This window comes from Vicugna pacos, chromosome 8 (assembly GCF_048564905.1).
Source record: "Vicugna pacos chromosome 8, VicPac4, whole genome shotgun sequence".
In the NCBI taxonomy this organism is placed as follows: domain Eukaryota; kingdom Metazoa; phylum Chordata; class Mammalia; order Artiodactyla; family Camelidae; genus Vicugna; species Vicugna pacos.
Genome location: NC_132994.1, coordinates 3,590,635 through 3,618,255, shown reverse-complemented (window position 1 = coordinate 3,618,255; position 27,621 = coordinate 3,590,635). Strand labels below are relative to the sequence as shown.

Here is a 27,621-nt window from a genome sequence, read left to right as displayed (position 1 = left end):
TCCCCCCTGGTAATCGTAAGTTTGTTTTCTATGTCTGTGAGTCTGTTTCTGTTTTGTAAATAAGTTCATTTTTTTTTTTAGATTCCACATATAAGTGATATCATATCATTTTTCTGTCTTACGTCACTTAGAATGATGATCTCCATGTCCATCCATGTTGCTGCAAGTTCACTGCGTTTAATATTAGAATATACCTTGAATATGAATATTTAATAATACTAAAGCTGGCTCATTTCCTAATGTCAAGTATACAGCAACTATTAGAACATTAGAGTAACATAATTGTAACTATGTAACACTGACACGCATTCCCTGTGTACCAGGGACTGTTCTGAACAACTTCACATATATAACCACATGCAATCCTCACGAACACACTATGAGGTAGGTAATACTCTATCCTTATTAAAAAGAAATTTAATAAAATGGTTTAATTTATTTCCATCTTATCTTTCATTTCTGATTGTATTGTATGATTCAAATTTATTTGAAAAAACTAATGGAAAGTGTAGTGAAAATCCTCAATACTTTTTTCTTGTAATAGAAAAGCAATGTCCTCTACTGAGAACAGAGGGACATCAGTTTACAGAAGACAACAGAGACAAACTGGAAGTTTCAGGTAAGCATTATAATCCTTTACAAAGAAGCATTTTTGGGTAAAATTATCACCAAACATGTGATATACTGTGGGTGACTCTGTGACACTGTAACTTAAGATGATAACACCAATGTTAAAAAAATTGAAAGCAAGGGAGATGGATGATGTACAAAAAATGCTGAGAGCAGAGTTATGTATTGTTTACCCTAAGACCACCAACAACTCACCCTCTTGGAAAACAAAAGTTATTTAAAATCATGAAAGTTGTATACACTGTAGAAATTTTGAATGGAGGAAAATGCATGAGAAAGATTTCACTACCCAAATATGAATCCCGCGTTGCTGTAACATTCCTTCCTTCCTCCCTTCCTTCCTTCTCCCTTCCTTCCTTCCTTCCTCCCTTCCTTCCTTCTGCCTTCCTTCCTACCTCCCTTCCTTCCTTCCTTTCTTTTTCTCATTTTTCCATTGATCCTCCATTTTCTCTCCCCTCAACCCGTCATGCACACATAATCATAATACATATGCTGCTTTTGAAATCCAAGCATTTCCCCACATCAACATACATTTTTCTGAAGCATGATTTTTTTAAAGGACTGCTTAGCTATCAATTGATTGGCTGTATTTTTTTTTTGCTTAACTAATTTTCTATCTTAGAAAATCAGAGTTGCTACAATAAACTACTCTGATGATTCATTTAGAATAACTCCTGCATCAAAGAAAATTAATATTTGAATGTTTGGAAACATATTTTGTCCTCCTGTATCCTAAACAGAGGAAAATGAAATAAAGTTTGCTAATCCTGAGCAGCAGGATTTGGCTTCAAATCAATTGGTCTATAGATAAGGGCTGCAAAAAAAAAATCCTATTTAAAAATCAGTAAAATATTTCTATGTGATAACTAAATTTAGTAAAACTGCTGGATTAAATCACTTCTCACACTTCACAGGTTTCGACCTAGGTGAGAGCTTCTCTCTGAGACGTGTGTTTTGTGAAGGTGATAAAACCTGCTTCAAATTGGGAAGTTCGCTTCTTATTAGAGACACCATGTAAGTAACAGAGCTTTTCTTTACCATATAGTATCCTACTATGTAAACTAATTTCTAAAGAGATTTCAAATAATTTGTTGAAAAATGAAAAGTCTTCTCAATAGAATCATACTCGCCTGCGTGCAGTGGTAAATGTGCTGTTTGTATAGTTGTGGTTTTCAGTCATCTTTGCAGACTAATCTTGTTCTATGGTGTAAATTTTCATGTACAGACAGAGGCGTAATCTTTAGGGAACAGTAATTAAATCCGTTTTGAAGACACATTATTTATGTTGAAATAGACATAACCAAAAGTAGAGTTTAAAATATGAATTTTTAACACCAGACACAATGTAGACTTAGCGACAAAAGCCAGATTTTGTTATATTTATTTCCACATGTCTCATGCATGTAGATAAGCTTCATGATAAACTAAAATCAAAGAACTTAGCCCTTATTATATATATTCATTTTATACATTGTGTAAATGGTAAATAAAACCTTTTTTTTGGCCTTGATATTCATTTCATTTCGAAATGGACTTACTGAAGGTTTTTTTTGCAGCCATTGGTTTATTATCTTTATCATTCTTTTTTTCCTGATAAACATGGGATTAGAAAGAAAGAACCACTTGCCATTTAACTACTGACAGCTGATCGGCAGTTATATAGGGCGATGATGATTCCCCATGTGGTTGACAGTACGTAATTGGAGGATGGGTAAAGAGTAATTCAGAAAGCTTGTGTCATCAGGAAGGCGGATATAGCATTTATGGTCATGACATTCAGCTGGAGTCCAAGAGGAACATTCTAATATGGGAATCCACTGCAATGAAAAAAAGCATCAAAATTCTGTTTGGTTTAAATGCAACACAGATGTTCTTGTGTGAAAACGTGTATGAATATTTTCCCTTCCCAATGAGTTGCCTAATATTTAAGTTACCGGGTAGGGTTGTTGAGAATCTCAGCATTTGAATTCTCGAAGGGAAATAGCATTAATTATCTTGTTGCCTATCCTCAGATGCGCCGTATAAACCAAGTTACTAACTCACATTTTTTTTTGAGAGAAGTTTCTTTTAAACCTTCTGTTTTGTGATACTTTCAGTTTAGTGACATGGTTCCTTAAAAGTAAACTGCTCCTTAATTGGTAAGAAATCAGAGTGCTAAGGAAGAGGGTAATTTGATATCAGGGGGGTGTGACAGGCAATTGTCTGGTGGAGTATTTAGCAGATGTCACTGTACAGATCTGTGCTCTCCTGGGTGGCTTAAAAGCCTGTAGGTGGCTTTGCATGCAGACGTTAAACCCTCAGGGCAGGACAGCTTTGGGTTTGGGTATTCATATGTAGTAAAGAAATATCTCATGTATATTTCATACACATTGGTTTAGATGTTTCTAAACTAGTAATAGATAATTTTAATTAATGAATTTAAGAAAGGCAATAAATTCTCTTTCAAAAATTAAAATGCATTTTCGCTCTCACCTTCTTCCCCTGTTTCTGGCCAGATGACTAGTGGAGTGTACGTCTTTTAAAATTCACTGAGCATGTATCTAAGACAACTCAGCTCATTTTAACTAGCTACATGGGAAAACTCGCTGCCCCATTTAGACACTGCCATTCCCTCTGCATATGCATGATAATAAATATTAGGCACGACTTGAAATGTATTTTCCAACCTTTGGATCTAAATCACCATGCGATTGCTGGGCAATCAACGTTAAGTGAACTCTCCGGCTCTGCACAGCAGAACCCTGGGAACTCTGCTACAGGAAACCGGAGAGTATCTGGTTAAGCCGACCAGCGAGTGTCAAGTAGCTTGGCTGATCTCCGCTTACATCTCACTCAGGGAGCCAAGTGTGCTGGGGGCTCTTTTTGCACGATGCCATTTTGATTTTTCAATGAGACCAGAGTAAAGTTGCCGCTATTTATACATTTGCAGAATCAGCCTGGGAAGGGGCAGATGCTGTTTTATATGGAAATTGAGATCCTTTCTGGGCCTGAGCTTGTTTCTGTTGCTCTGGCATCTTCCAGGTGAGGTGTAGGAGCAGAGCTGTCTAACAAGTGTGTTGGTCAGATAACCACTGGGCATACTTAGTGCCTTGAACCTGGCTTAATGTGGGGACCCCAAAGACAGCTCTTGAAAGGGCCCTTCAGATGAACCTGTTGTCCCCCAAACGTGGCACAGGCTTAGGAGACATCTGAAGGGCTTTCCATGTTTGCTTTTATTTTCAGTTCATGGCCATTCTTCAGTATTCCTTAGCAAGTGGTAGGTATCTGGGGCTTTAAAAGATGTGAGTTAGCATGCTACTTAGGTTTCTAGTTATCTTTTTAGAGGAAATTTCCTCTGCTTCTTGTGTCTGCACGTATCTCTGGTTGTGTGAAAGAAATAATTGTTTCTACACATGTTGACAACAATATCCCAGATGATCATACTCTGATTATCCTTAAATTGTGTTTGAGCAATTATCAGGGCAAAATGGTGAAGTTTTGAGAGCAAATGTACACAAAACATGTATCTGGTATGAAGCACTTTATTTTCTTGGTTTTATATAGTTTCTATCTTTCATTAGTTGCTTCTATAGAAACATGTTTTTTAAAAATCAAAATGTCGTAGTAATTGAATAAATACATATAAAATGTAACAAAAATAAATTTCCTGATTTATTACTGAATTCAAGGTTGATAAACAGCCTTATCTCTCAGAATCTGTGATTGAGAGCTAACGTCTGTCCAGAACATTGTGTTGAGAAGGATTCTGATGTCCTGTTGAGGTCTGCAGATTAGAGCTCTGTGACCCATTAGCAAGAAAGGGGAGAAGGGAGTGCTCATGTATGTTTCAGGTCTGTAACCTCTCTGATTCAGGAGGATTCCTGTGAGATGGTGGCTTTTGCAGCTGAAACAGTTCCCATGGATGGAGGGAAAGGAGGCTACGTGTGAAAAAAATAATCAGCATAGATTAACTTTAATCAGATTTCATGAGCTGGGATAGTGTAGCTAGAAACGGTGGCATGATTGACAGATACAGTCCCCTTAGCTGTTTTTACAAACAAATCGATCTCCGGTGAAGAGGAGTTGTCACTCTGTCCCTCTCATTTAATTGGTGGTTGCTCTCTGGAATCGAAGGGCTAGTTAGTTTCACGGCTTTACATGGGGAAAAAAAAGAGCTGATAAAGCTATTCTCATTTGTGTTTTATAATACATAATAATCCTTAGCAACTAGGAAACCCCAAGTGATATATTTAGAAGACATAATGAGTTTTCTTAGAAGATCTTCAAGTTTTCTGGACCTTAGCAGTTCCCTTGGAAATATTTCTAAATATGGGGACAGCTGCTATGTACATTGCAGCATCATCAGTCCCCGGCCTTTGCTACTGCTGAATGATTCACCCCACGGGCATGTCTTATCTATGTGGACATTTACACTACCTTCAGACTTTTATTATTATGAAGAGCACTCCAACATACAGGAAAGTTGTTCAGGATTATTTCCGTAAGATCGACTTTTCGAAGTTGAATTACTAGTTCATTTTTAGAGATCTTGATATATATAGCCTTCTGATTATGTCCCACTATCATCTTATCCATCTGTTCTGCATACTACCCACTCTCTTCAATAACATTAGGCGTTATCGTTTATAAATTTTATTACTGAGTTTTCTGAAGCTAAAAACTTATAAAATTACAAGTAAAAGTTGTAGCTTACTGTATTAAGTGTTTTACAAATAGATAAAAAAATTTTCTTCTGTATAACACAGGGAACTATATTCAATACCTTATAATAACTTTTAATGAAAAGAATATGAAAATGAATATATATGTATATGTATATATATATGCATGACTGGGACATTATGCTGTTTACCAGAAATTGACACATTGTAACTGGCTATATACTTCAATAAAAAAAATTTTTAAGTGTTTTAGGGTTTCCCCAAATATTCTGTCCTGCTAAGGGTGAATAAAAGGTAACATTCAGTAAGTCACCGAAATGAATTCAGTCCAGTCCAGAGTTCACCCCTTCATGCAACATTTATTGAGCTTATTATGGACTGAGCACTTTAGTCAGCTCAGGAATTACACTGGTGGAAGCTTGTGGATCTAATTTTTTCTTCCTGGAGCCTGCTGGAGAGACACACAGTGCAAGGAAAACCTGTACTTTGCTCTTGCCTTGACCCAAGAAGAAACTGAGCCGTGTTCCTTCTATCATTCAAGCTTAGGCTGCAGAGCTCAAATCTGACAGCTTCTCTCATAAAAACTAAACTTCCTTAAGCATCACACACAAGGCTGATTTTCAATGTTTTCATTCCTTTCCTCATAAGGGCCGGTCTTCTAACCAAGTTTCATTTTTATTGCTCTTCTTTGGGACCTCTCCAAGTTCTCAAAACCGGTTAAATTCTGAGGTCAAAATTATGTTCAGGACTCTGATACTGAAGTTTCGAATTGCTGAACATTTGGGGAGGATTACTTAATGATTCCATTCAACTATAGAGAATGACTGTTTATGTGTCCCTTGGGTTTTCATCTGGGGCATTCTATCATTTTGTAGATAGGAAGTTTCCCATAGAATGAAATGTGACTTAGTTAAAAAGTTGTCCAGCTGTTTATATGAGATTGACTGATGGCTACACATAATTCTGTTACTAAGTCCAAGCTTGTACTGCTCAGTGCATGACAGACCAATAAATCGAGTCGAGTTGTTGGGGAAAGGAATAGTGACTTTATTCAGAAAACCAGCAGACCAAAAAGACAGTAGACTAGTGCCCCAAAGAACCATCTCAACCAAGTTAGAATTCAGGCTTCTTCTATACTAAAAGGGGAAGGCGTGTGGTTGGTTGTTGCAAACTTCTTGGTGTTGGAATCCTTTCTTCTTGCAGCTGTCCATGTAGGTCAGGTCACAGTGTTCTTGTAAACCTACAACAGGACAAATACTGTTTTCTGTTCTGCAACTTTTTATCTCTATGTGAATGGAAAAGTGTTATACCCTTAAAGGTCAGAGCCTTAAAAATGGGATATCCTGTCTATTTCAGGCAATAAGTAACATTCTTTTAGTGATTAACTTGTAGCAAAAGTAATAGAATACAAAGGTTAAAGTAAAAGAAACAGATCCAATGTGGAGTCAGATTTGTCCCTTCCTGTTACAATTCTTCCCTCACTGTATTTCCTTAACTAAAGTTTGGCATACCAAAAATGTGAGGTGAGTCATTGCCATTCATTCTTTAGAGGAAAAGAAAAGTCTGATGGGTTCAGTTACTAAATTCTTAAAATCATACAATTTAGCAAAATTTTATATTTTAGATAGAAAAGAATTTTAAGAGTATCATCATACAGATTTTAAGAATGCATGGAAATATTTACTTCTGTATCATAACGATACAGAAAAAAATGGGGTGTGAGAGAATGGCCATGTCCCAGGTCCCAGGTGAGTCTCTGGGATGCACCTCATCAAGTGAAGGTCCTTGGCTTTGTGCAGGAAAGAATTCAAGAGCAAGTCATAGTTGAGTGAAGGTAAATTTATTCAGAGAAATACCTACTCCATAGATAGAGTACAGGCTGTCTCAGAAGGCCAGGGAGTCCACGAGGCATGGGAGTGGGTGTTTAGTTTAAAGTAAAAGATCCACACTCCATAGACAGAGTGCGGGCCACTTCAGAAGGCTAGAGCGTGAGAGGCTGCAGGATGCGGTGTTGCTACTGTTATGGGCTTGGTAACTTCATATGTTGACAAGTGGGAGGATTATTCCACCTTCCTTGGGGAAGGGGCAGGGATTTCCCAGGACTTGGGCTGCCGCCCACTTTTGGGCCTCTTATGGTCAGCCTCCGAATGGTCATTCGCCCTGCTAATCTATTATAGTGAGCGTATAACGAAGCTCAAGTTCTACTGGAAGTCAAATCTCCTGCCATCTTGGTCCTCAAGGTCTACTTGGAAGTTGAATCTTTCACCATTTTAATGCTAACTGCTGTGTCATTCTTTTAATGGTTGTGCCCTGCCCTCTCCCCTCCTGTCTCAATAAGAACCTATCTTATCTTTTCTCTAGAAGATTCAGGGATGTTAGCATGTTCCAATAATAAATTGCTTTATATTGAAATCGCTACTTGTTGGTTCCCAACCATGGGAGTTCCCCAGGTGAAACTGAAATTGGCTCCTGTGCAAGGAGATTGGCAAGGAGGGGCCGAGGAAGGAGGCAGACCACCCCAGATTGGCGGGTGGCTGGTTTACTGAGCAAGGGGACTTCCTTCCAAGGCTTGTCTTGGGCGGGGGCAGGACGGATAGATCTCTGCGCTTGCCTGCCAGAATCATAGTTATATAGAAGCCTTAACCTCTATGTACCATCCAGATGGTCTCAGTCACTTTATTATCTCAGGGCTGCATCCTTGAAATGCTCCTAATACGAGAACGGTGGACAGAACATACTTCCCAAGGTCAGGGGAGGGGGTGAGGAGTCTCCCATCGCCCGGGTCCGGCTCACAGGTCAACTGGTGGTCACGTCCTTTCAATGACCTCCCCCAGTACTTCTGAAATGCAATATAATATGAAAGATTTTCGGTTTAGTATTTCCATTTACCAGTTTTGGAAGCATTTGACATTATCATCAATTTTAAGCAAGGTGTGATTTTCCTCCTTCAGATTTCATGTAATTCAGTATTTGGGGGAGAAAAGTAAAAACTGCCAGTAATTGATTATATGTTTATAGATTTTACAACATTAATATTAATTTTACTTTATTTTGGAAAGATCACTGAATGTATCTACCATCTTCACAAACGTCCAAGTGTACAATATGTTATTCTGAGTGTAGTTGCAGTGTTCTACAGCAGATCTCTAGAGTTTATCTCCTTTTTTATTACGACTAATTACATGTAAATGATCCTATCTTAAAGTGTCCTTATGCCATTTACCTTGAGATTAATGAAGTACCAGTTAAATGTACTACTTAGGAGTCATAATAATGCAAATGCCATCATAGTAATAAAATTAAGGTGTCCTGTTTTGCTGAGTGCTTGGGCCAATTTGACAGGCATTCATTAATCCCCTGTTGGATGATATATTACATTTTTTTCTTTCTTCACCTGTTTTTTATCCTATGAATCAAATCTTACGAGGGACAGCAGAGGTTTTACTTGGGGGTAGGTTATATGTAGGTATCTGTTGGTATCACAGTGTGCACTGCAGGTTTTCAGAAGAGAAAAAGAAAGAAATCATGGAAGCACATACTTCCATCACCTTTAATCTTATTTGGCCCATAAACATGCCAGGAGGATTAATTAGTTATTAACCTTCAGTGGTTGCAAATGTACTGCTTTTTAATGGTTGGTAAACCTAAATTTAAGCATGACCTTAAATTTATGAACTAACCAGAGCATTGACTATAGTGATATAAAAAGTGTTGTTAAACTCTTGCTTAAGAACAACTTTGTGACAACTTTATGGACTTTTTTGGTGTCTTGAGAGGACTCTATGTTTCACAAAATAGCCTTGGATAGTGTAAACGTCATTCTCAGACACAGAATCAGATAGTAAGATATAATGATTTTGATGATCAACTTTGAAATGTTTGTTGATCAAAGAAGAATGATTATGTTAACTAATAAACCATTAATTTATGATCATTTCAATTCTTTCAACTTAGCCCTCAAGGCTAATCAGAAAATCAGTGTGGTAGCCCAAAGGCTGCATAACGTTATTCTGTGTGACTCACGTAATCTTGGAAGCAGCCTCGTCCATTGCCTCATTGTCATCAGCACTTATTTCCTAAAATACATTTTCCAGAGTAGGTTAAAGTTTTCATAATTTAAACTAAAAAAAAGTTCAAATAATTGACTAATGGTTCCTCTCACCATGGCCATCTCTGTGTGATTTGGAAGCCATCACAGGTCAAGGGAAACTCTTAAAGAACATGGGCACATGTGAGGGTGCCGTGTAGAATTAACATCTGGTTGGTTGAATATGAGATTGAACTGACCAGACGTTTTGTCCCTAAGTTTTTTCTCTTATTTGAATCATCTCGACTTCCTCTCTTTACGTCAGAACGTCTTTGCTTCACTGTTCTCTCCTGAGGCGAACCTCCTGTTTCCCAAGATTACCCCCTTCACTTGTCCTCTTAGTCTTCCCCTTGTTAGCCCCCTCTAAGACCTCCATCCACCCCGATCCCCTGTGCCCTTCTGTTTTTAATGCCCCTCTCCTCAGCATCCCGGCTCTTAGTCTACAGATACATGCTTAGTCCTTCCCTTTTCTGGAAACATTTCCCCTCGACAGTCCCTTTTCCTCCCAGATCCTCACAAAAATCATGTGACTGGCCACTTTCACTTCCTCACACGTCCCTCCACCCGCTCGGACCTGACTAGGCCTCCTGGAACACTGTGGACATTTCTCTTTCCGAGTTGCTGGCGACCACTGTCCCACATCCACTGCCAATGACCTAAGTGTTGCTGTGAACTGCCTTGTGCGCCCGTTTCTCTCTGTCCCGTCCCGTCCGCCACTTCTGCCCTACTTCTCCTAGAAAGCTTAGTACACATCCTACTTCGTACACACAACCCTCGCTATGTCCCTCAGGCAAATTCCTTTCTTTTTTTGTAGTCCAATACACTTTCTTTTAAACACCTTTATTGTGGTATGGTTCCTGTACAGTAAACTACACATATTTCAGATGTACAATTTGATGACTTTTGATAGCTGTCTACACCAATGAAACCAGCACGATCAAAATAGCTCACATTTCCATCACTCCCCAAGAGGTGCAAATTTCGAATTCCCAGTTTATCCCTTCCCACCCCTTTTACCCCGTGGTAACCATAAGTTTGTTCTCTATGTCTGTGAGTCAGTTTCTGTTTTGTAGATAAGTTCATTTGTGTCCTTTTTTAAAGGTTCTACATATAAGTGATATCATATGGTATTTTTCTTTCTCTTTCTGACAATCTCTAGGTCCATCCATGTTGCTGCAAATGGCATTATTCTATTCTTTTTTATGGCTAAGTAGTATTCTGTTGTGTGCGTATATATACATCTTCTTTATCCAGTCATCTGTTGACCGACATTTGAGTTGTTTCCATGTCTTGGCTATTGTGAATAGTGCTGCTATGAACATTGGGGTGCATGTATCTTTGAATTAAGGCTCCCTTTGGATATATGCCCAGGAGTCAGATTCCTGAATCATATGGTACATCTAGTTTTAGTCTTTTGAGGCATCTCCATATTGTCCTCCATAGTGGCTGCACGAAATGACATTCTCACCAACAGTACAGAAAGGTTCCTTTTTCTCCACACTCTCTCCAATATTTATCATCAGTGAACTGTTTAATGATGGCCATTCTGACTGGTGTGAGGTGATACCTCACCACTACACTTCTAAACTACTTTTTATATGATGTGGATCTCATTCCAGCTCAGATAATCTAAATATTTCCAGGACTCATTAGTGTGTGGGTTCAAATCCTGTCATCCTAAGACCAGAGCCTGAATTATTATGAGTCCTACCTTCTACCTGAACGACTCTGGAACCGCAGGTGCCTCTGAAAGGCTACTCTTACGACTTCTGGGAGACCCATGAATGGGGCGCACACGCTCACATTCAAAAACAAGCAGACTTTTGTTCCTGCGTCCTAATCTCCTTGTCAGTGTGTGTCACCCCTGCCTGTGAGTCCCCTCCATAAAAATGCTTCTCCCTGGGTCCCAGCCAACCTCTCTTCATGTCTGTTTATCCTCAGCTTTCCAGGGCTGAAGTTGCCCTGGGGCCTGTGGCTGAGCGGGGCTGTGTGTGTGTGCTTCAGAGGGTGGCGGCGTGGGTTCAGTGACCCTCTCTCTACGTGTTCCCCGGGCCCCCAGGCAATGCTACTTAGGCAGAGTCTCACAGTGTATTTAACCAACATAATTCAGACAATTCTTGGCACTCCTTCCTCTGTGGGGCTCAAAAGTTTGGCAATGTGGCTCCTAGGCAGTCCTCTCTATTACCTTCACATCGACCGTCGCTCTTCTAACTTACCCGTGGTAAGACTGTAAGATTCCCTTTGCTTAGGACAGCTGTGTGGGAAGAAATATTTCGTGACATAGTCACCATTACTTCTTTCTTTTTTAAGGGGGACATTTATTTTTACTTTATTATTATTTTGAGGGTTAATTATGTTATTTATTTATTTTAATGGAGGGACTGGGGATTGAACCCAGGACCTCATGCATGCTAAGCACCTGCTCTACCACGGAGCTATACCCTCCCCCAACAAAGCTGTTTTCAAAAAAGGGAAGATATGGGAGTAAGAACGTTACATTTTAAGGGAAAAAAAAAAAACCCTGAGTATCTGCCACGGGGAAAATCACAGCTTTTGGTCACCATCTGGGACCCCCGGGGCTGATCCTGGAGCAGGAGCCAAATCCCCAGATTCAGAAGGACATGACAGTTCAGAGGACCTATTGTGGGTGGGAGACACTCAAAAAACCAGCCTTCAAAGCCTTTCTGAAGAGCTGCTTCTCCGGTCCATCCTTGATTTTTGTTATGTACGTAACATCTAACAGGAGAACTCGTTTTCACAGGGAAGGCACTTACAATGTCACAATGAACAAGTGAGTGCTAATCGGAACAGGAGTAAGATTATTAGAGACTCATCCAAGCTTTGTTTCCCCATTAACAACCTATCTGTCTGAATCCCCTCAGCAAACACAGAAAGGCTAAGAGTTCCGAGTCTCGGTGGCTGTGGACCTCAAAAGTCACACCCCAGCTCAGAGGGGAAGGTATTTCAGACAAACCCTCCAGGGCCCGCAAGCCAAATTGCTTGTAACGTGACAGGTGATGGTGGATGTCAGCTGGGAAAGAAATGACTTACTATAAACTCCAGGCATCTCTCACTTCACTCTCAGGAAATGTAACTTGTATCAGATTTCCCTTCCTGGAAGATATTCAGCAAGTCCAAGGCCCCAGTGATACTTGTAAATACGGAAGTTTCTTCATAAACCCTGCCTCACGCTGGTTTAGAATGGAAGAATTAATTTGGAAGCCAGTTCTTGATATTTAAAAATAGATTTTTTTCCGTTTAGCTATATTATTTTTAAAGAAAAAAATAAATAAATGTTGGTCATGCTAAATATGATCTGGAAAACTCACTATGGCTCTACCAAAATAGCCTTTGAAAAAAAGGGCTTTGCTTCAAGGCTTGTGCTATGAGCTGGTGGAAGACTTACCCCGGGAACCATTGTAATGAGTAACTAAACTTTTAAAACACTTTGTTCTCTGCATTATATCACACTCGATTGTTGAAACACCACCTACAAAATGAAATTTCTCTAGAATAATTATGCCCACTTGTTCTTCAGTCGATGAGCACTGGAATTGTGCAAGTTTCTTCCTTTGTTTTGTTTCTTTTTTCTTTTTCACATTTCACTCCTTGTCTTAATTCTTTAGTTAGGTAAAACTCCTTATTATTTACTTAGGTAAAAGAACAGAAGACTTGCAGCTACCAACTACTGTATATAAAACAGATAAACAAGTTTCTACTGTAGAGCACAGGGAACTACATTCAATATCTTGCAGAAAGCTATAATGAAAAAGAATCTAAAAAGGAATACATGTATGTATATGTATGACTGAAGCACTATGCTGTACACCAGAAATTGACACAACATTGTAAACTAACTATATTCAATTAAGAAAAAAGTTTAAAAACAAAAGGACACTGGTAGTTATGGGTTTTTCTTCCTAATCCTTTCTTATTCTGTAGATGGGTTTTGTCCTTTATTTTTCTCTTCATGAAACAGACATGTTACTTTCCATATGACAAAAGAAGGCTCTTTTAGGAATACTGAACAAATACATCAAATTGAACTTGTACTATGAAGCTGCCAATGACTTAATAGACTAAGAAGGAAGAACATTTATAAGCTTCATCATGGTCTGTCTGTATTTACTTCTTCTCCTTCTTCTTCTCCTTCTCCTTCTTCTTCTTCTTCTCCTTCTTCTTCTTCTTCATTATTATTATTATTATTATTATTATTATTATTATTATTATTATTATTATTATTATTATTATTATTATTATTATTATTATTATTCTTGGAGGTTGGGGGAATTGAACCCGGGACCTCATGCATGCTAAGCACATGCCCTACTGCTGAGCTATACCCACTCCCCATTATTCTTCTTGACACTTCCCACAAGGGCATAGTGGGGAAGAAATGAGATCTACTCCTTAATTCCATCTCCCCATGAAACAACTTTATCAAGACATGTTTGCATGTACTGGAAAGGAGTGCATTATTTTGAAGTTTTATGGCTTACCTGGCTTCCCCCACTTTCCCGTGCTTACAGGGCTCCCCATTTGGAAGGGAGTGTGAAAAAGCAAAGTTTATCAACTCCTAAGGCCATGCTTATTGGTTTCTCATCCATTGGACAGCCAGGAACACCCATTATTTGTTGAGTGACATCCTTGTGTCCTTGAGAGACCTGACATCTCACCTTCATGAAGTTGACTTTGTGTATTGCTGTGTTAGGCATCAATTCTGGCACCTCGGGGGATGCATGGAATGGAAGTTGGCACTGATCCCTGGGTCAGGGAAGCCTTGATGAAGGGTCAGTACTAAGGCTTCTCTTTCTTTCTATAATCATTTGAAGTAGTCACATTTATGATCATTATTTCCACATTTTTGGGAATTAGCTATCTTTTTCATTAGGTAACCATTCTGTTAATGTTCTTCTTAAGGTAGTAAAATCCCAACGTGTTACTTCTCACCAGTAGGACAAACACAGAGGCACTTTTTAATCAGACCACTTCATACTTTTTTTTTAATTGAAGTATAGTCAGATAACAATGTTGTGTAAATTTGTGGTATACAACATCATGTTTCGGTCATACATATACATACATATATCCCTTTTCATATTCTTTTTCATTATAGGTCACTACAAGATATTGAATATAGTTCCCTGTGCTCTACAGTAGAAACTTGTTTATTTTATATGTAGTAGTTACTATCTGCAAATCTCGAACACCTACTTTATCCCTTCCCACTGTCTTTCCCCTCTGGTAACCATAAGTTTGTTTTCTATGTGAGTCTCTTTCTGTTTTGTAGATAAGTTCATTTGTGTTATTTTTTTAAGATTCCACATATAAGTGATATCATATGATATTTTTCTTTCTCTTTCTGGCTTACTTCACTTAGAATGAGGATCTCCAGGTCCATCCATGTTGCTGCAAATGGCATTATTTTATTCTTTTTTATGGCTGAGTAGTATTCCACTGTATAAATATACCACAACTTCTTTATTTAGTCATCTGTCGATGGACATTTAGGTTGTTTCCATGTCTTGACTATTGGAAATAGTGCTGCTGTGAACATTGGGATGCAGATTTCTTTTCTTTTCTTTTTTTATAATTTTATTTTTAAATTTTTTTATTTTTTATAATTTTCTTTTTTTTAATTGAGTTATAGTCAGTTTACAGTGTTGGGTCAATTTCAGATATCTTTTCAAATTAGAGTTCCCTCCTGATACATGCCTAAAAGTGGGATTGCTAGATCATAGGGTAAGTCTATTTTCAGTTTTTTGAGGAATCTCCATACTGCTCTCCATAATGGCAAAACCAAACTACATTCCCACCAACAGTGTAGGAAAGTTCCCTTTACTCCACAGCCTCTCCAGCATTTATTGTTTATGAACTTTTTAATCATGGCCATTCTGACTGGTGTGAGGTGATACCTCATTGAACTTTTGATTTACATTTCTCTGATAATTAGCAGTATTGAGCTTTTTGTGTGTGTGTGTGTGCCTGTTAGCCATTTGTTTTTTCATGTGGCTACTGGTCATTTGCTTTTCTTTATATCACTTAGTTATTTGTGTATACACTGTTTTCATAATTTTTACTCTCTCCCCTAAATTGGCCTCATTTTGAAGGAAATGCTTGGTAAAAATCTTAATTTTTCTAAGAAATGATCTCTAAGGAACACACAGAAAATATTCCTGACTGTTATTACCTTCTGTAGCATGCATATCTTTCCCAAAATCCAACAGACACAATCCGTGTTTTAAAGATTTTGCTATGTGGTTTATGATACTTCCTGATCTGTGCTCAAAATATCATTAGAAGGAGGAACTGTAATAATCTACCCTTCAGGGCTACTGGTCACCTAGGATGTGCAAATGTCATAATGAATCTTTTGCTCAGAGCCCAGAATAGGATTTATTGTTGTTGTGAATATTATAGTATGATGGTAAACATTTTATTTATTCATATCTTGACATTAATATTTTATATTTATTTACATCATCCCTGGCCCATCCAATACTCAGAACATAGTTTTTTTCTCCCTGGGAGTCCCAAAACATTACTTTTAAGTCAGGTCGGTAATGACGAAGGAAATTTTATCCTTAAGCCAGAGGATGCAAGCAACTTGATCTACTGGAAAAATCTGACCTTGGAATTAGGAGTCCCGAGTTCAAGTCCCATCCTGACCTCTGTCTGGCAGTGTTGGTGGGGCAGGCATTTAACTTCTGTGGCTTTAATATCTCATTTATCAAGTGCGATGATCGATGTAAATCACGACTGAGGTCTCTTCCAGCTTTAGCCATGGAGGACAGACCGGAAGCTATCATGTGTGGTTTCTCAGAACTGAAACATCTCCAAGCACTGGGATCTGCCATTCAAAAGGACGCTTTTGGAGAAATCTTCTTGCAACAGTGATTCTATTTTGTGGTAGCCTGTAGAAATTTGAGACTTCTTTTCGAAAGTGTGAATACAGATTGCGTTTGTTTCTGGAATTGTTTTCTGTCCAACTTTTTGATTCCCCTGCTTTAGGATCTCATAGGGCTTGGCTTTTCCTTCTGCTGTTTTCCTGCTGAATGTGATGTGGCACCATCTCCCAAGGGTTTGACTTTAAGACAAGTGTCTTTTAGACATTATCCTGAATACAGGTGCTTGCATCTACTAGGACTGGCCACAGGCATCGTCGTGGATTTTCCCTGAGTGGAACACATTTTTATAAGTGCCTCCTCTGTGCCAGGTACTAGTCCAGGTGCTTGATTTAGAGCATCAAGTCTGGCAGATCCCCTGTCTTCATGGAAATCCCATTCTGGTGGTTGGAGACAGGAAATTCATGTGTAATGCATTAGTACATTTAAAAATTTTTTAATTTATTTTTAAAATAAATTTAAATACATTTTTTAAAATTTTAATTTATTTTTTAGTGGAAGTACTGGGGATTGAACCCAGGACCTTGGGCACACTAAGCATGCACTCTACCACTGAGCCATTTCCCACACCCACCTTTTTTAAAAAAGTCAAGTAGTTATAAGCCTATGAAGAAAACAAAACAAGGTGAGTGTTACATTTCTGTAGATCTTTCAGAGGAAAGGATGTTAGATAAGACCTGAATAGTATGGAGAAGAATCTAAGTGACAACTTCTGGAAAGAACCATCCTGGAAAAGAAAACAGGAGGTAGAAAGACCCAAGGCCTCAGTGAGAATGATGTGTTCAAGGAACATGTTTCAGGTCATTGTGACTAGACTATGGGTACCACATGGAGACTGGAGCAGGAGATGATGTGTCAGAGGAAGGCAGGGGTCAGAGCACGGATCAGAGCACGTAGGCCTTGGGAGCCATGATCAGCGACATGCATTTAATTCTAGGAGCCACAGGGCACTGCAAGGAGGTGATAAGTAAGGGAGGGACGTGGCCTGATTTTTATTTAAATAGCTCATTCCAGCTGCTGTGTGGAGGCTAGACTTCAAGGGAGGGGAGAGAGGGAGAAGGATCAGGACATACTACAAGAGTCTGGGGCAAGGTGGTGGCAGCTTAGAGTAGGAAGTGATGGTGGAGCTGAAGAGAATGGGCAGAGTCAGGGTCTATTTGGTGGTAGAAACAGTGGGACTTGTTGATGCGTTAGATGGGGTTGGGGTTCATGAAAGAAAGACAAGAGTCAGGTACGACTTCTGGTATTTGTGAATGTCCATGGCTTTATTGACGTGTAGAATCCTTGTGAAGAGGTATGTTTGGCAGGAAACCGAAAGTTCAATTCCCATGATTTCATTAGAGATGCCTTTCATATCCAAGCAGAGATGCCGAGTTGGGATTTGGGATGTGAGCCCGCAGTTCACGTAAAGGAAATGGTCAAGGCTTATTGTGGTTCCATCTCCCCTTTGGCATCACCTCCTTATTTTGGGGACTTTCCTAATGAACACCCACTGCCTTCCAGGGACACTTTTGCTGCCCAGGGCTCACAGCAATGACCTCTCCTCTCAGTCTGGCTAACTCAAGGGTGTTCCCTGCTCTGGACTTAATTCCTCCCTCCTGGTGCCTTCCCTATTTAAACTTCCAAGCTTTATAATAATTCCTGTAGATCTCTGTTCTGTGTTTCCCAAGAAGAGAATTAATTATTAGACAATTTGTTAGTAATGCATGACGGGTTTCTAGGGAATGTTTTTAATGGTAACAGAGCTTGTGTTGTATAAACACAAGCATTTTCCAGAGAGGAAGAAAGCTCTGGCAGAGTACTAAATGTTTTGGCTTGTCAGTGAAAGCACTTCATAGGGAGAATGTCAGTATCTGAGTTCATACCACGTATACAAAAGGCAGCGGACACAGACTTCCACTGAATATTTGGTAACATTTGTACACACACAGAGTGAGTAAATGATTCATCTATGTCAAGATCTTTCCTAAAATACAGAGGCCTTATAGACATCATCATTTTATTTGTGTTTTCTAGTGATTTTAAATAAATGTTGATGAGGATAGGATTTTTAATTTGTCAAGTGGAAAAGAAGATCTAGATAATCTAGTTATTATGCTCTTTAGACAAATATAATCCATTCTTAAAGTCCTATGCAGTAAATCCCTTAGTGGTTAATAAGATGCTAATTTTGATCTAACTCCACAAATACAGGCATTTGTACTCTGCAATTGAATATTCCATTTGAAGCATATGGAGCAAGTATTGGAAAAAACAGTATTTTCATTTGAAGTTTCTTTCATCTCTTCTCTTAAAATCTCAGTGACTCACATATTATGAAGACTATAGGTTGAGACTTGTACACTTTTATTACTTTTGTTTAAACTCTCATTGTAGCAAAAATAACGTTTATTAGTATTAATTCTCCCTCATCTCTGTCCTGGAAGAGTATAAAGTTAATTTATAGATCATTTTAAAGATTAGGATAATTTTTTTCCTAAACTGAAAATAGTAGTTTTTCTCTTTAAAGACCCCTAGTACAACTTATGCCGATGGTAAAAACTGAGAAAGTAGAGAAAATACACAGAAGAATAAAAATCTCTCTTTATTTGAATACCAAGAGGGAGGCATTGTAATGTAAAGATCTTCATGGAATCAATTTTGTATTGGGCTCGGAGTCTCACTGGTACTGGTTCTCAGAGCAGACATCGCCTTCTGTGACAGGTGGTCATTATCAGGGTCCCCACTCTGGTCCTCTGCTACTTGCCCTGCAGTTTCATGGCATTTACTTCTACTTAACAACTGCACAGAGGGCTGCTGTCCATAGAGAACATCAGAGAGCAAATGAAAATTACATTTCAGATTTTTTTCAACATTGAAATAAATTAAAAATTCAAAAGAGTCTAAAATATGTAAATTAAAATTCTTCAGAGACACTCCAGATTATATCCAGAACTCTTAGGGGCCACTATAAAGAGGACTCCATGAGCAACAAGTTGGCTTGGGAACCTTTGGGTAATTTGGAACATTAGTTTGGCTCTCTGTGAACTTCTACTTAGTCATTTTTTAAAAATTGATTTTAAAAATCGAACATTTTGTTAATTGGATATGCCTCTGCTCTCACCTGTCCGTCAATGTTCAGGTGACTTTCATTAATGTGAAGAAAAGTGGACAATGGTAAATAAAGGATACTCACACTCAAAATAGACTAAGCTTTGAGCTCTTCAAATGTAGGTTAATATTAATTGATGTGGATGAATTTTTCATTTACAACATTGAACTAGATTCAATGTGTAGATGATGGAGGGAGGATAGAAGATATCCCATTGAGAATTTCTAGCCCAGTATACGTATGAATGAGTTTGGCAAGCATGGGTCAACAGTATTTTTCTTAATGGTAGTATCACTGAATAAGCAGTGGATAGAATTTCTTATAGGAAATTACACTCCATTCAAAAATATCCAAGCATGGATATCTTGGACATTGCAAGCTGTCATTATATCTCTCTGGTAACAGAGCAGTAATCCAATATGGCCTCTTTCATAATAGAAACTTTGGCAAGACCCAGAGAAATTATTCTGTGTCACATTTAGTGTTTGTGCTTGTGTGATATAAGCTGTAAGAGTAGATATGTGTTGTAATATGTTATTTTTAAAATACAGATTTTTTCTTCAAAAATTATAATCTTGGCAAGTAAATCATTTTTTGCCTTGAAAACAGAATATCAACTTTGAAAGGGAAATGTAGTAATTATAAGGATTTTCATCCATTATAAACCTAGGCTAAGAAAAAATAATTTTTCTTTAAACAAAACTAAATTTATTTCAGTGTACATTTTAAGACTATATTTATCATAAACATTATCATTATTATTTTGTTTTGTTATTTTTTGTCATAGAAGGAGACATTCACGCAATGTAAAATATTTGCAATTTTGAGTTATATTTTAAATTATTGAAAAATAATTATATTTAGTTTTCTTTATGAAGTATTAAAAATCATATCAAAGTTAAGTACATCTCTATCTGTTTCATTTGCCAAATCACTTACTCCACTCATTTAACAAACGGTTATAGAGTGCCCTGTTGGCAGTGTACTTCGGTTTTGTGGATGATGCAAAGTTAGATTTAATGCTGCCCTTGCCTTCAAATAGCTTATGGTCTCATGATGTGACAGATGCATTTATAACTATAATCCTAAGTAGAAAATGAGGAGAAAATTGTTGTTGTTGTTACTATTATTATTTGTAACAAACCACTGCAAAACTCAGTGGCTTAAAACAACAGTTTATTGTTTGTCATGATTTTGTAAGATAGAAAAATGCACAGAATTCACCTTTGTGGTTCTGCTTCATGAAATATTCACTCAGGTCACTCCCTTGGCTGCATTAAGCTGTACATGGGCTGAACTGAAAGGTCCAAGAATATATTCCTGATGATGTCAGCAAGAATGGAAAAATGAGAAGCCCAGAAAAATGTGCCCATCCAAAGAACAATGAGAACACAGGATAAACGGTCAATATCAATATTGCAAAACCCTTGAAATTAACTAGGGGCTTACAACAATTAATGAGTATTTATTCAAGTAAAACATCGACTTTTAGTAAGAATCGCTAGCTTTGTGGCATTTTAAACTTGTCCTGTTCACATCCATCTCTCCCTAATACAGTGGTAGGCTTGCAAATGAACAGCCCATAATCACAAGTGCAGACTAGCAGCCTAGCAGCCATTGAAGGAGATAAAATAGAATAAAATAAAATAAAAGCCCTATTCCCAAAGAATTGTCATTGTTTTACCTGACTGGTAGTTCCTTGGAAACCTGTATTCACAGGCTTATTTTTATTTGATCTGACTCATATCACTCAGTGAAAACAGCCTTTTCCCCTTGGCATTTGTTGAAAATAATCAATAGCAATTGTTTAATGTTGCAGCTGCCTGAGACAGCAATTAATGATTGGGGTAAATGAGAAGATGATCCAAAATTTAAAAGGAAAGCTGGGGAAGGAGATGTCTATAGAAAAGCGTTAGAAAGCTCCAACATATTTGTGGGAATCTAGACACCTATGTGTATGCACAGGGATTTGTGGAAACCCAGGAAACATCCAAAAAAGCCCTAAGCTCTTAGCTCTGGCCAACTTTGAAACTGAGCAAACAGAAAGAGAAAGCTAAGGGGAGTTATAAACTGCCTGTCTGAGCATTGAAGACATCTCCAGCAGGCACACACAGCACCTCAGCAGGAGCTGGGATGATGATAGGTCAAAGGCACTTAACTGTTCAATAATTAGCTGACCACTAAAGCAACTGAGCAGAGCTTCTGGTGGTCACACATGACAAAGAGTGCACACACTCCAGGATCAGTCACATGTCAGGTCATAAAACGAGTCTCAATAACTTTAAAAGGACTGAAACCTTCCTGCTGCTATAGGATTTTAAAAGCAGGCCCATTCTTAATACTAGGTTTTTCCATTGATAATCTGGAATTCTAATTTTGGCCAGGTGCTGTATTTCCCTGCTCTCTTCCAATTTATTTCACTTCCTTTTATTTGCCCTAGATGTTTTTCCTTTCCTAACTGACTTTAAGAAACAATCATGGCAGGAACCTTCCTGTTTCCATCTTTGTAAGCCTCCGTGGGTGTTCAGCAAACATTTGCGTAGCTCCAAGTTTGCCAACTCTCAGTCGCTGCTGTGTTTGGCTTGGCAAAGTGTTGGTCTGGATGGTGTTTATGAAAAGATCTGAATTAGTTCCCCGAATAAAAACTCTAAAGTTTTCAGATAAAAATCTGGGTATTTGGCTTCTCTTGAAAAATGCGATGAGCTGCCAACACTGGACCTGTATTCCCATATGGTAAGAGTTGCCCGGAGCTTATTCACAGCTGCCCCTGTAGATGGACTGGACCCTGCATTTACCCCAGTCTGCATGTTATTCTCTAAATGAGATGAATATCAATGCTGTTCTTAATGCACTTGCTCTACTTTTCCTACAGGATTCTTAAGAGGAAAGTGCAAGGTTTTTATATGTATATTTCTATCCAGGATGGGAAAACCAAAGCTAGACTAAGAGGTGGCTATGTGTTATTTTTCTTCTCTGTTTTTAGATTTTGTCTATCTATTAATTGATCAATTTAATAATATTTATTGAGTACCTATGTTGTTCAGGCACCGTTCTAGATGCTGGTGAACAGGACAGACGAAGAACATCAGGAAGCTTACATTCCAGTTTCTGGGCTGGGCCCTAGGGCCACGTGGCTGTGACTTTTGGTTTATATCAATGAAGAAAGGATGTCTTCAGTGTTAAAACCTTCAAAGGACTGAGAGGAGTGAGGACTGAGATGAGGCCGGTGGAGTGGGTGATTGGGAAAGCTTTTAGAGCGCAGGACGGTTAAGGGCTGAGTGGGGGTGACAATGTTGTCATCCAGAGTACTCATTTAAGAAGCTTCATGGACAGATGGGGTAGGGAGATCATGCTGAGGCAAAGCTGGGGAAGTTTTGTCTGTTTTATAGCAGGGGAGATGGTGAAGATAAGCATATATTTGTAAACCAAGATAAAAAGGGGCACTGGAGAGGGAGAGACTGAAGATTTAAAAGAGTTTTACCTTCTAAAGTGCAGAAATGACTGCAGAATGGGACATGAAGCAACAGAGAAAGAGGTCACAACACATTCTTAGAAGGAAGTAGAGGGATAACTAGCACCAGGGAGGAGGGAGTTAGAACCTGGGAACCACAGGGTGGGTGCTGCCGGAGTCGGGGCTGCTGTACCTCCCTGGGCACCTGAGAGACTCAGCCAGGGACGAAGCACCCTCTGCAGAGGCTGGAGAGGGGTGTGTGTGCACAGGAATGCATGTGTGTGCATGCGTGAATGTGTGTGTATTGTGTGTGGATGTGTGGATGCATGTGTATGGGTGTCTGCATGTGTGTATGTATATGAATGTATGTATGTGTCTGTATATGTGCATGAATGTATGCATTTCTGTATGTTCTGAATGTATGCATTTTACATGTGTTATGTGTGTGCATGTGTATGCATCTGTGTGCATGTGTGTGCCTATGTATGTACATGTGTATGTGTGTATGCATTTGTGGTGTCTACGTGTGTGTGCATGGGTGTATGTGTGTACATGTGTATATGTGTGCATGTGTGTGTGCGTATGATGAAAATGAGGCCCCACAGTAGCTCCTGTTTCCTCATTCAGCCAGACAAGATGTGAGAGCCAGAGAGCCTCCAGACTGAGGGTAAGCAGGATAGTGAAGAAAAAGGTGAAATGAGAGTATGCATAGAACACACACGCGCACACACACGCACAGGCAGACCTCTTTTTATTGTGCTTTACTTTATTGGACTTAAGAGATACTGGGTTTCTTACAAGTTGAGAATTTGTGACAACCTTACACTGTCAGCTTTTTTTAGCAATAAAGTATTTTTTAAATTAAGGTATGTGTGTATATATGTATCTTTTTTAAATATAATACTACCACATACTTAACAGGCTACAGTATAGTGGAAACACGGCTTTTACATACGCTGGGAAACCAAAAAATTCATGTGATTTGCTTTGTCACTATATTGGCTTTATTACAGTGACCTGGAACCAAGCCCGCAGTGCCCTGAGGTCTGCTTGTGGACACATACATACATCGTACGTACACATAAAGACATAAATATGTGCACCTGTGCATGTGTTTAACCAAGTAAGTAAATGAGAACTTCAGGTCAGCCCAGATTTTTCCGATATTTTCTTGATTTCCCTACCACATGTGACTTCGTCTCTAACACAATGTGTAAAACCAAAGTTTTGGAATTCTTCAGAGTTTGGTGGTCAGTTTCAGTAGCCCTTAGTGTGATATTCCCAGTCAGAATTTACCATCTCAGCATATGATGTTTTATTTCTATAAACAACTTCTGGCTGTGTTAGGCTGTAAGAGAATTCTTACCTATGACTTCTCATGATTTTTTAAAAGAAAAGCAAGATTCTCGTCCTGCAGAGTTTTTACATACGGTGCGAATAAATTTAAAAATCAGCTCGGAGGGATGTGTTTCTCCTTCTTTTCCAATGAAGGGCTAAATACGATTTATGTTGATTGTGAATTCTTTTCCTTGAGTTTCTTCATGGATCCAGTGAGACCAGTATTTCAAAACAAGTTTGAGGCAGAAGGATATTTGGCCTGTCTTTTGGCTTCTCTTTGTTACCTAGAAAGAATTTGCTTCTTTTATTTTCTGTAGGAATGAAAAATAAGCTAAAAACCACTTTGTTATAGTTTGTCTTAAACCGATACCTACTAGGAAATCAGAATTAATGACTCGTTTTGTAAGGGTTTGATCTGATAAAACTTCTTTGGAAAATATGCATCTGATTGTTTGCAGTGTTCTCTGAAATGTACTTCACTCTACTGACCAAACCAGGGAGTACCATTTCTTTCCTTTATAAACCTCTACTGTTTGCCAGACTACAGTGAATTCTGAGGTTCTGATGGAACATCCTGTCAGCAAAGGAACGTCACCATGTTGTACTATGGTCTAGTTGCTCACTTTTACACACGTCCAGCTCTAACAACACCTCACCCCAAATTTTTTTCAAAGGGAAAGAACAAGGACGAAAATTCGTCTGGTAACGTAGCTGCGGCTGTCTCCACATACCAATTAGGTGGCTTCCTATAAAAATGCACAATGAATTACAACTTCATTGAGAAAATATTGTTACCAAAGAGTAGGTTCTTCTCTCACATAGGAGAGAGTTCAAGAGAGAGCCATAATAAAGTGAAAGCCGGTTTATTTAGAGAGATACACATTCCATAGTAAAGTGAAAATAGATTTATCCGGGGAGATACACACTCCATAGAGGGCGGGCTGTCTCTGAAGGCAAGAGAGGCGGCCCTAGGGTGAGGGGGTGGTTAGTTTTTAGGGGCTGGGTAATTGCATATGCCAACAAGTGGGAGGATTATTCCAACTGTTTTGGGGAAGGGGTGGGGATATCCAGGAATTGGCCCCACCCACCCACTTTTTGGCCTATCATGGTCAACCTGGGAACTGTCAAGGCACCTGTGGGTGTGTCATTAACATGGTAATATATTACAATGAGCATATAATGAGTCTCAAGGTCTACTGGGAATCAAATCTCCCGCCGTCTTGGGCCTACTTGTTTCTAACCAGTTTACCTCCTATCCTCAAAAGCTGTGTCATTCTTGTAATGGTTTTGCCCTGCCCCCTTCCCTCCTGTCCCATTATGACTGAGACACTGTGCTGCAGAGAACTTCATACCAAGATTTTCTGTCCTTGCCACCTTCAGTTTTCCCACAATAGCTCTTTGTTTTGCTCCCACAGGAAGGTATTTCCCAAAGGTCTTCCTGAGGAGTTTGCCATAGCAGCCACGTTTCGGGTACGAAGAAGCACCAAAAAGGAACGGTGGTTTCTGTGGCAGGTTTTAAACCAGCAGAATGTGCCACAGGTAAGGAACCAGAGAGCTGTGCTGGTTTGTTTTCTCTGGTGTGATGAGGCTGGGTGACTCTTAGAGCTGTTCATAAATTTGGAAGCAGATCTCACAATCTGAAGATTCTGTCTTTTAGAGGAATCATCCACAGGGAAATGCAGAGTATTCTCAGAGTCAGGTGGGTCTTGCTGAGATCCATTCTAGGAGAGCCTGGTGGGTGAGACAAGATTAGTTGTCTTTCTTTTTCTTTTTTGTTTTTTCTATTACTAGATTCCTATTTTTGTCTGAAGACACCTCAAACCACCCTTCCTTTACAACTTCATTGACACTATGTCCACTTCACTAACAACTTTCTCATCACCCATCATTTCTCATGTTATATATTATTTTAAAGCTGTTCATTGTTCCATCTGAAAATCCTTAGGGAATGAAGAGATGCGATGTAAATATTGGTCCCATCCACGAAAAATAATTGAACACACATGCTAGTTGCTAGTTAGTGACAAAGATAAGAGACTGGCAAAGTGTGACTCCTGCTCTTGGGGAGCGTGAGGACTGGGGATGCCTTGTAGGAGAACATCTTTCTGGAGCATAATCACAGGGTGACAAGGGTGGTAGCAGAGGACAGCTCCGAGTTGGATGGGGACTGTGGGAGTAATAGGAAGCACATGTCCCTGAACATGAGGAGAGTGGGAATCTGGGAATACTTATGGAAAAGATGGCATTTGAGCAGAAAGGAGAGGACACAGGTACTCCAGGAAGGGGAGATGAACCTCTAAATTCCTTATAGGCACCATACATTTGTGTTTATTTCTGTACATATCCACTGAAATGTTTTTCATTTTGCTGGTCTTTTAATCTGTCAATGTAGTTCCAATTTTGTGATGGAAATAAGCATTGAACAGAAAGAGTAGATCCTCTATGAAATGCATTTTCTCTGCACCATGCAAATCATCAAAGGTTAAAGAGTCTGATCCTAGTTTCTACGCTAAGAGAACTGATCACTCTTTATCCTTTAAAAATTAGTGACATTTAATTCTTGAATTGCTCATACAGAATCATATATATATATGTAAAAATATGTATAAATACACACACACACCCCAACACACACACACACACACATATACTGTAAGATGTTCTCTCAAGAAAGGAACATATTTCATTCACCAAATATCCCATATTTAAACCCCAAATCCCATTTTTCTTTTTGTAGCTAGCTGTGTGCTAGTCTCTTATGCTAACAAACCTTGCAGACACAGCTGTCATCTAAAACACTTTGCTAAATGCCTCAGTTATACTCACATGCACCTTGAGCTTTTATTTGTGTGCTTTAAACATTTCTGACACTGCTTTTAAAGCATCTGAAGATTATTTGCATTTCTGCAGGTTTCTATAGTCGTGGATGGTGGAAAGAAGGTGATAGAATTTATGTTCCAAGCTACCGAGGGAGACGTGTTGAACTACGTTTTTAAAACTCGAGAACTCCGTCCTTTGTTTGATCGTCAGTGGCATAAACTTGGCATCGGTATACAATCCTGGGGCATTTCCCTCTACGTGGACTGCAACTTAGTTGCCAGCCGGCATACTGACATAAAGGATGCTGTGGACTTTCGTGGAAGGACTGTCATTGTGGCCCGAGCTGCGGATGGCAAACCTGTGGATGTGAGTTATGAGGTTGATTGTGAAAGAGAATTAGTAAAATTTATAAATGAAAAGAAAACACCTTATTGGCGATGGGGTTGTAGCTCAGTGGTAGAGCGTGTGCTTAGCATGTGCGAGGTACCGGGTTCAATCCCCAGTACCTCCATTTAAAAAAATCTTACTAAAACCCTCTTCTTTTAATAACTACGTGATACATTCCCTTCTCAACACTGCTAATTAGTTTGCCATCAGATGTGTAAAGCCTAGCTATGTGTTTCCAACTGTATTTTCTG

At 38.9% G+C, this 27,621-nt stretch overlaps 1 protein-coding gene across 1 annotated transcript in view; it reads left to right on the top strand.

The window, feature by feature from the left end:
• Nucleotides 1-27,621, top strand: part of COL19A1 (collagen type XIX alpha 1 chain) — a 332,279-nt gene that overhangs the window by 24,534 nt on the left and 280,124 nt on the right. The window contains exons 3-6 of the mRNA XM_072965486.1: nucleotides 545-619; nucleotides 1,545-1,644; nucleotides 25,579-25,702; nucleotides 27,074-27,349. Coding sequence (XP_072821587.1) covers nucleotides 545-619; nucleotides 1,545-1,644; nucleotides 25,579-25,702; nucleotides 27,074-27,349 — 575 coding nt within the window. The remainder of the gene's footprint in view (nucleotides 1-544; nucleotides 620-1,544; nucleotides 1,645-25,578; nucleotides 25,703-27,073; nucleotides 27,350-27,621) is intronic.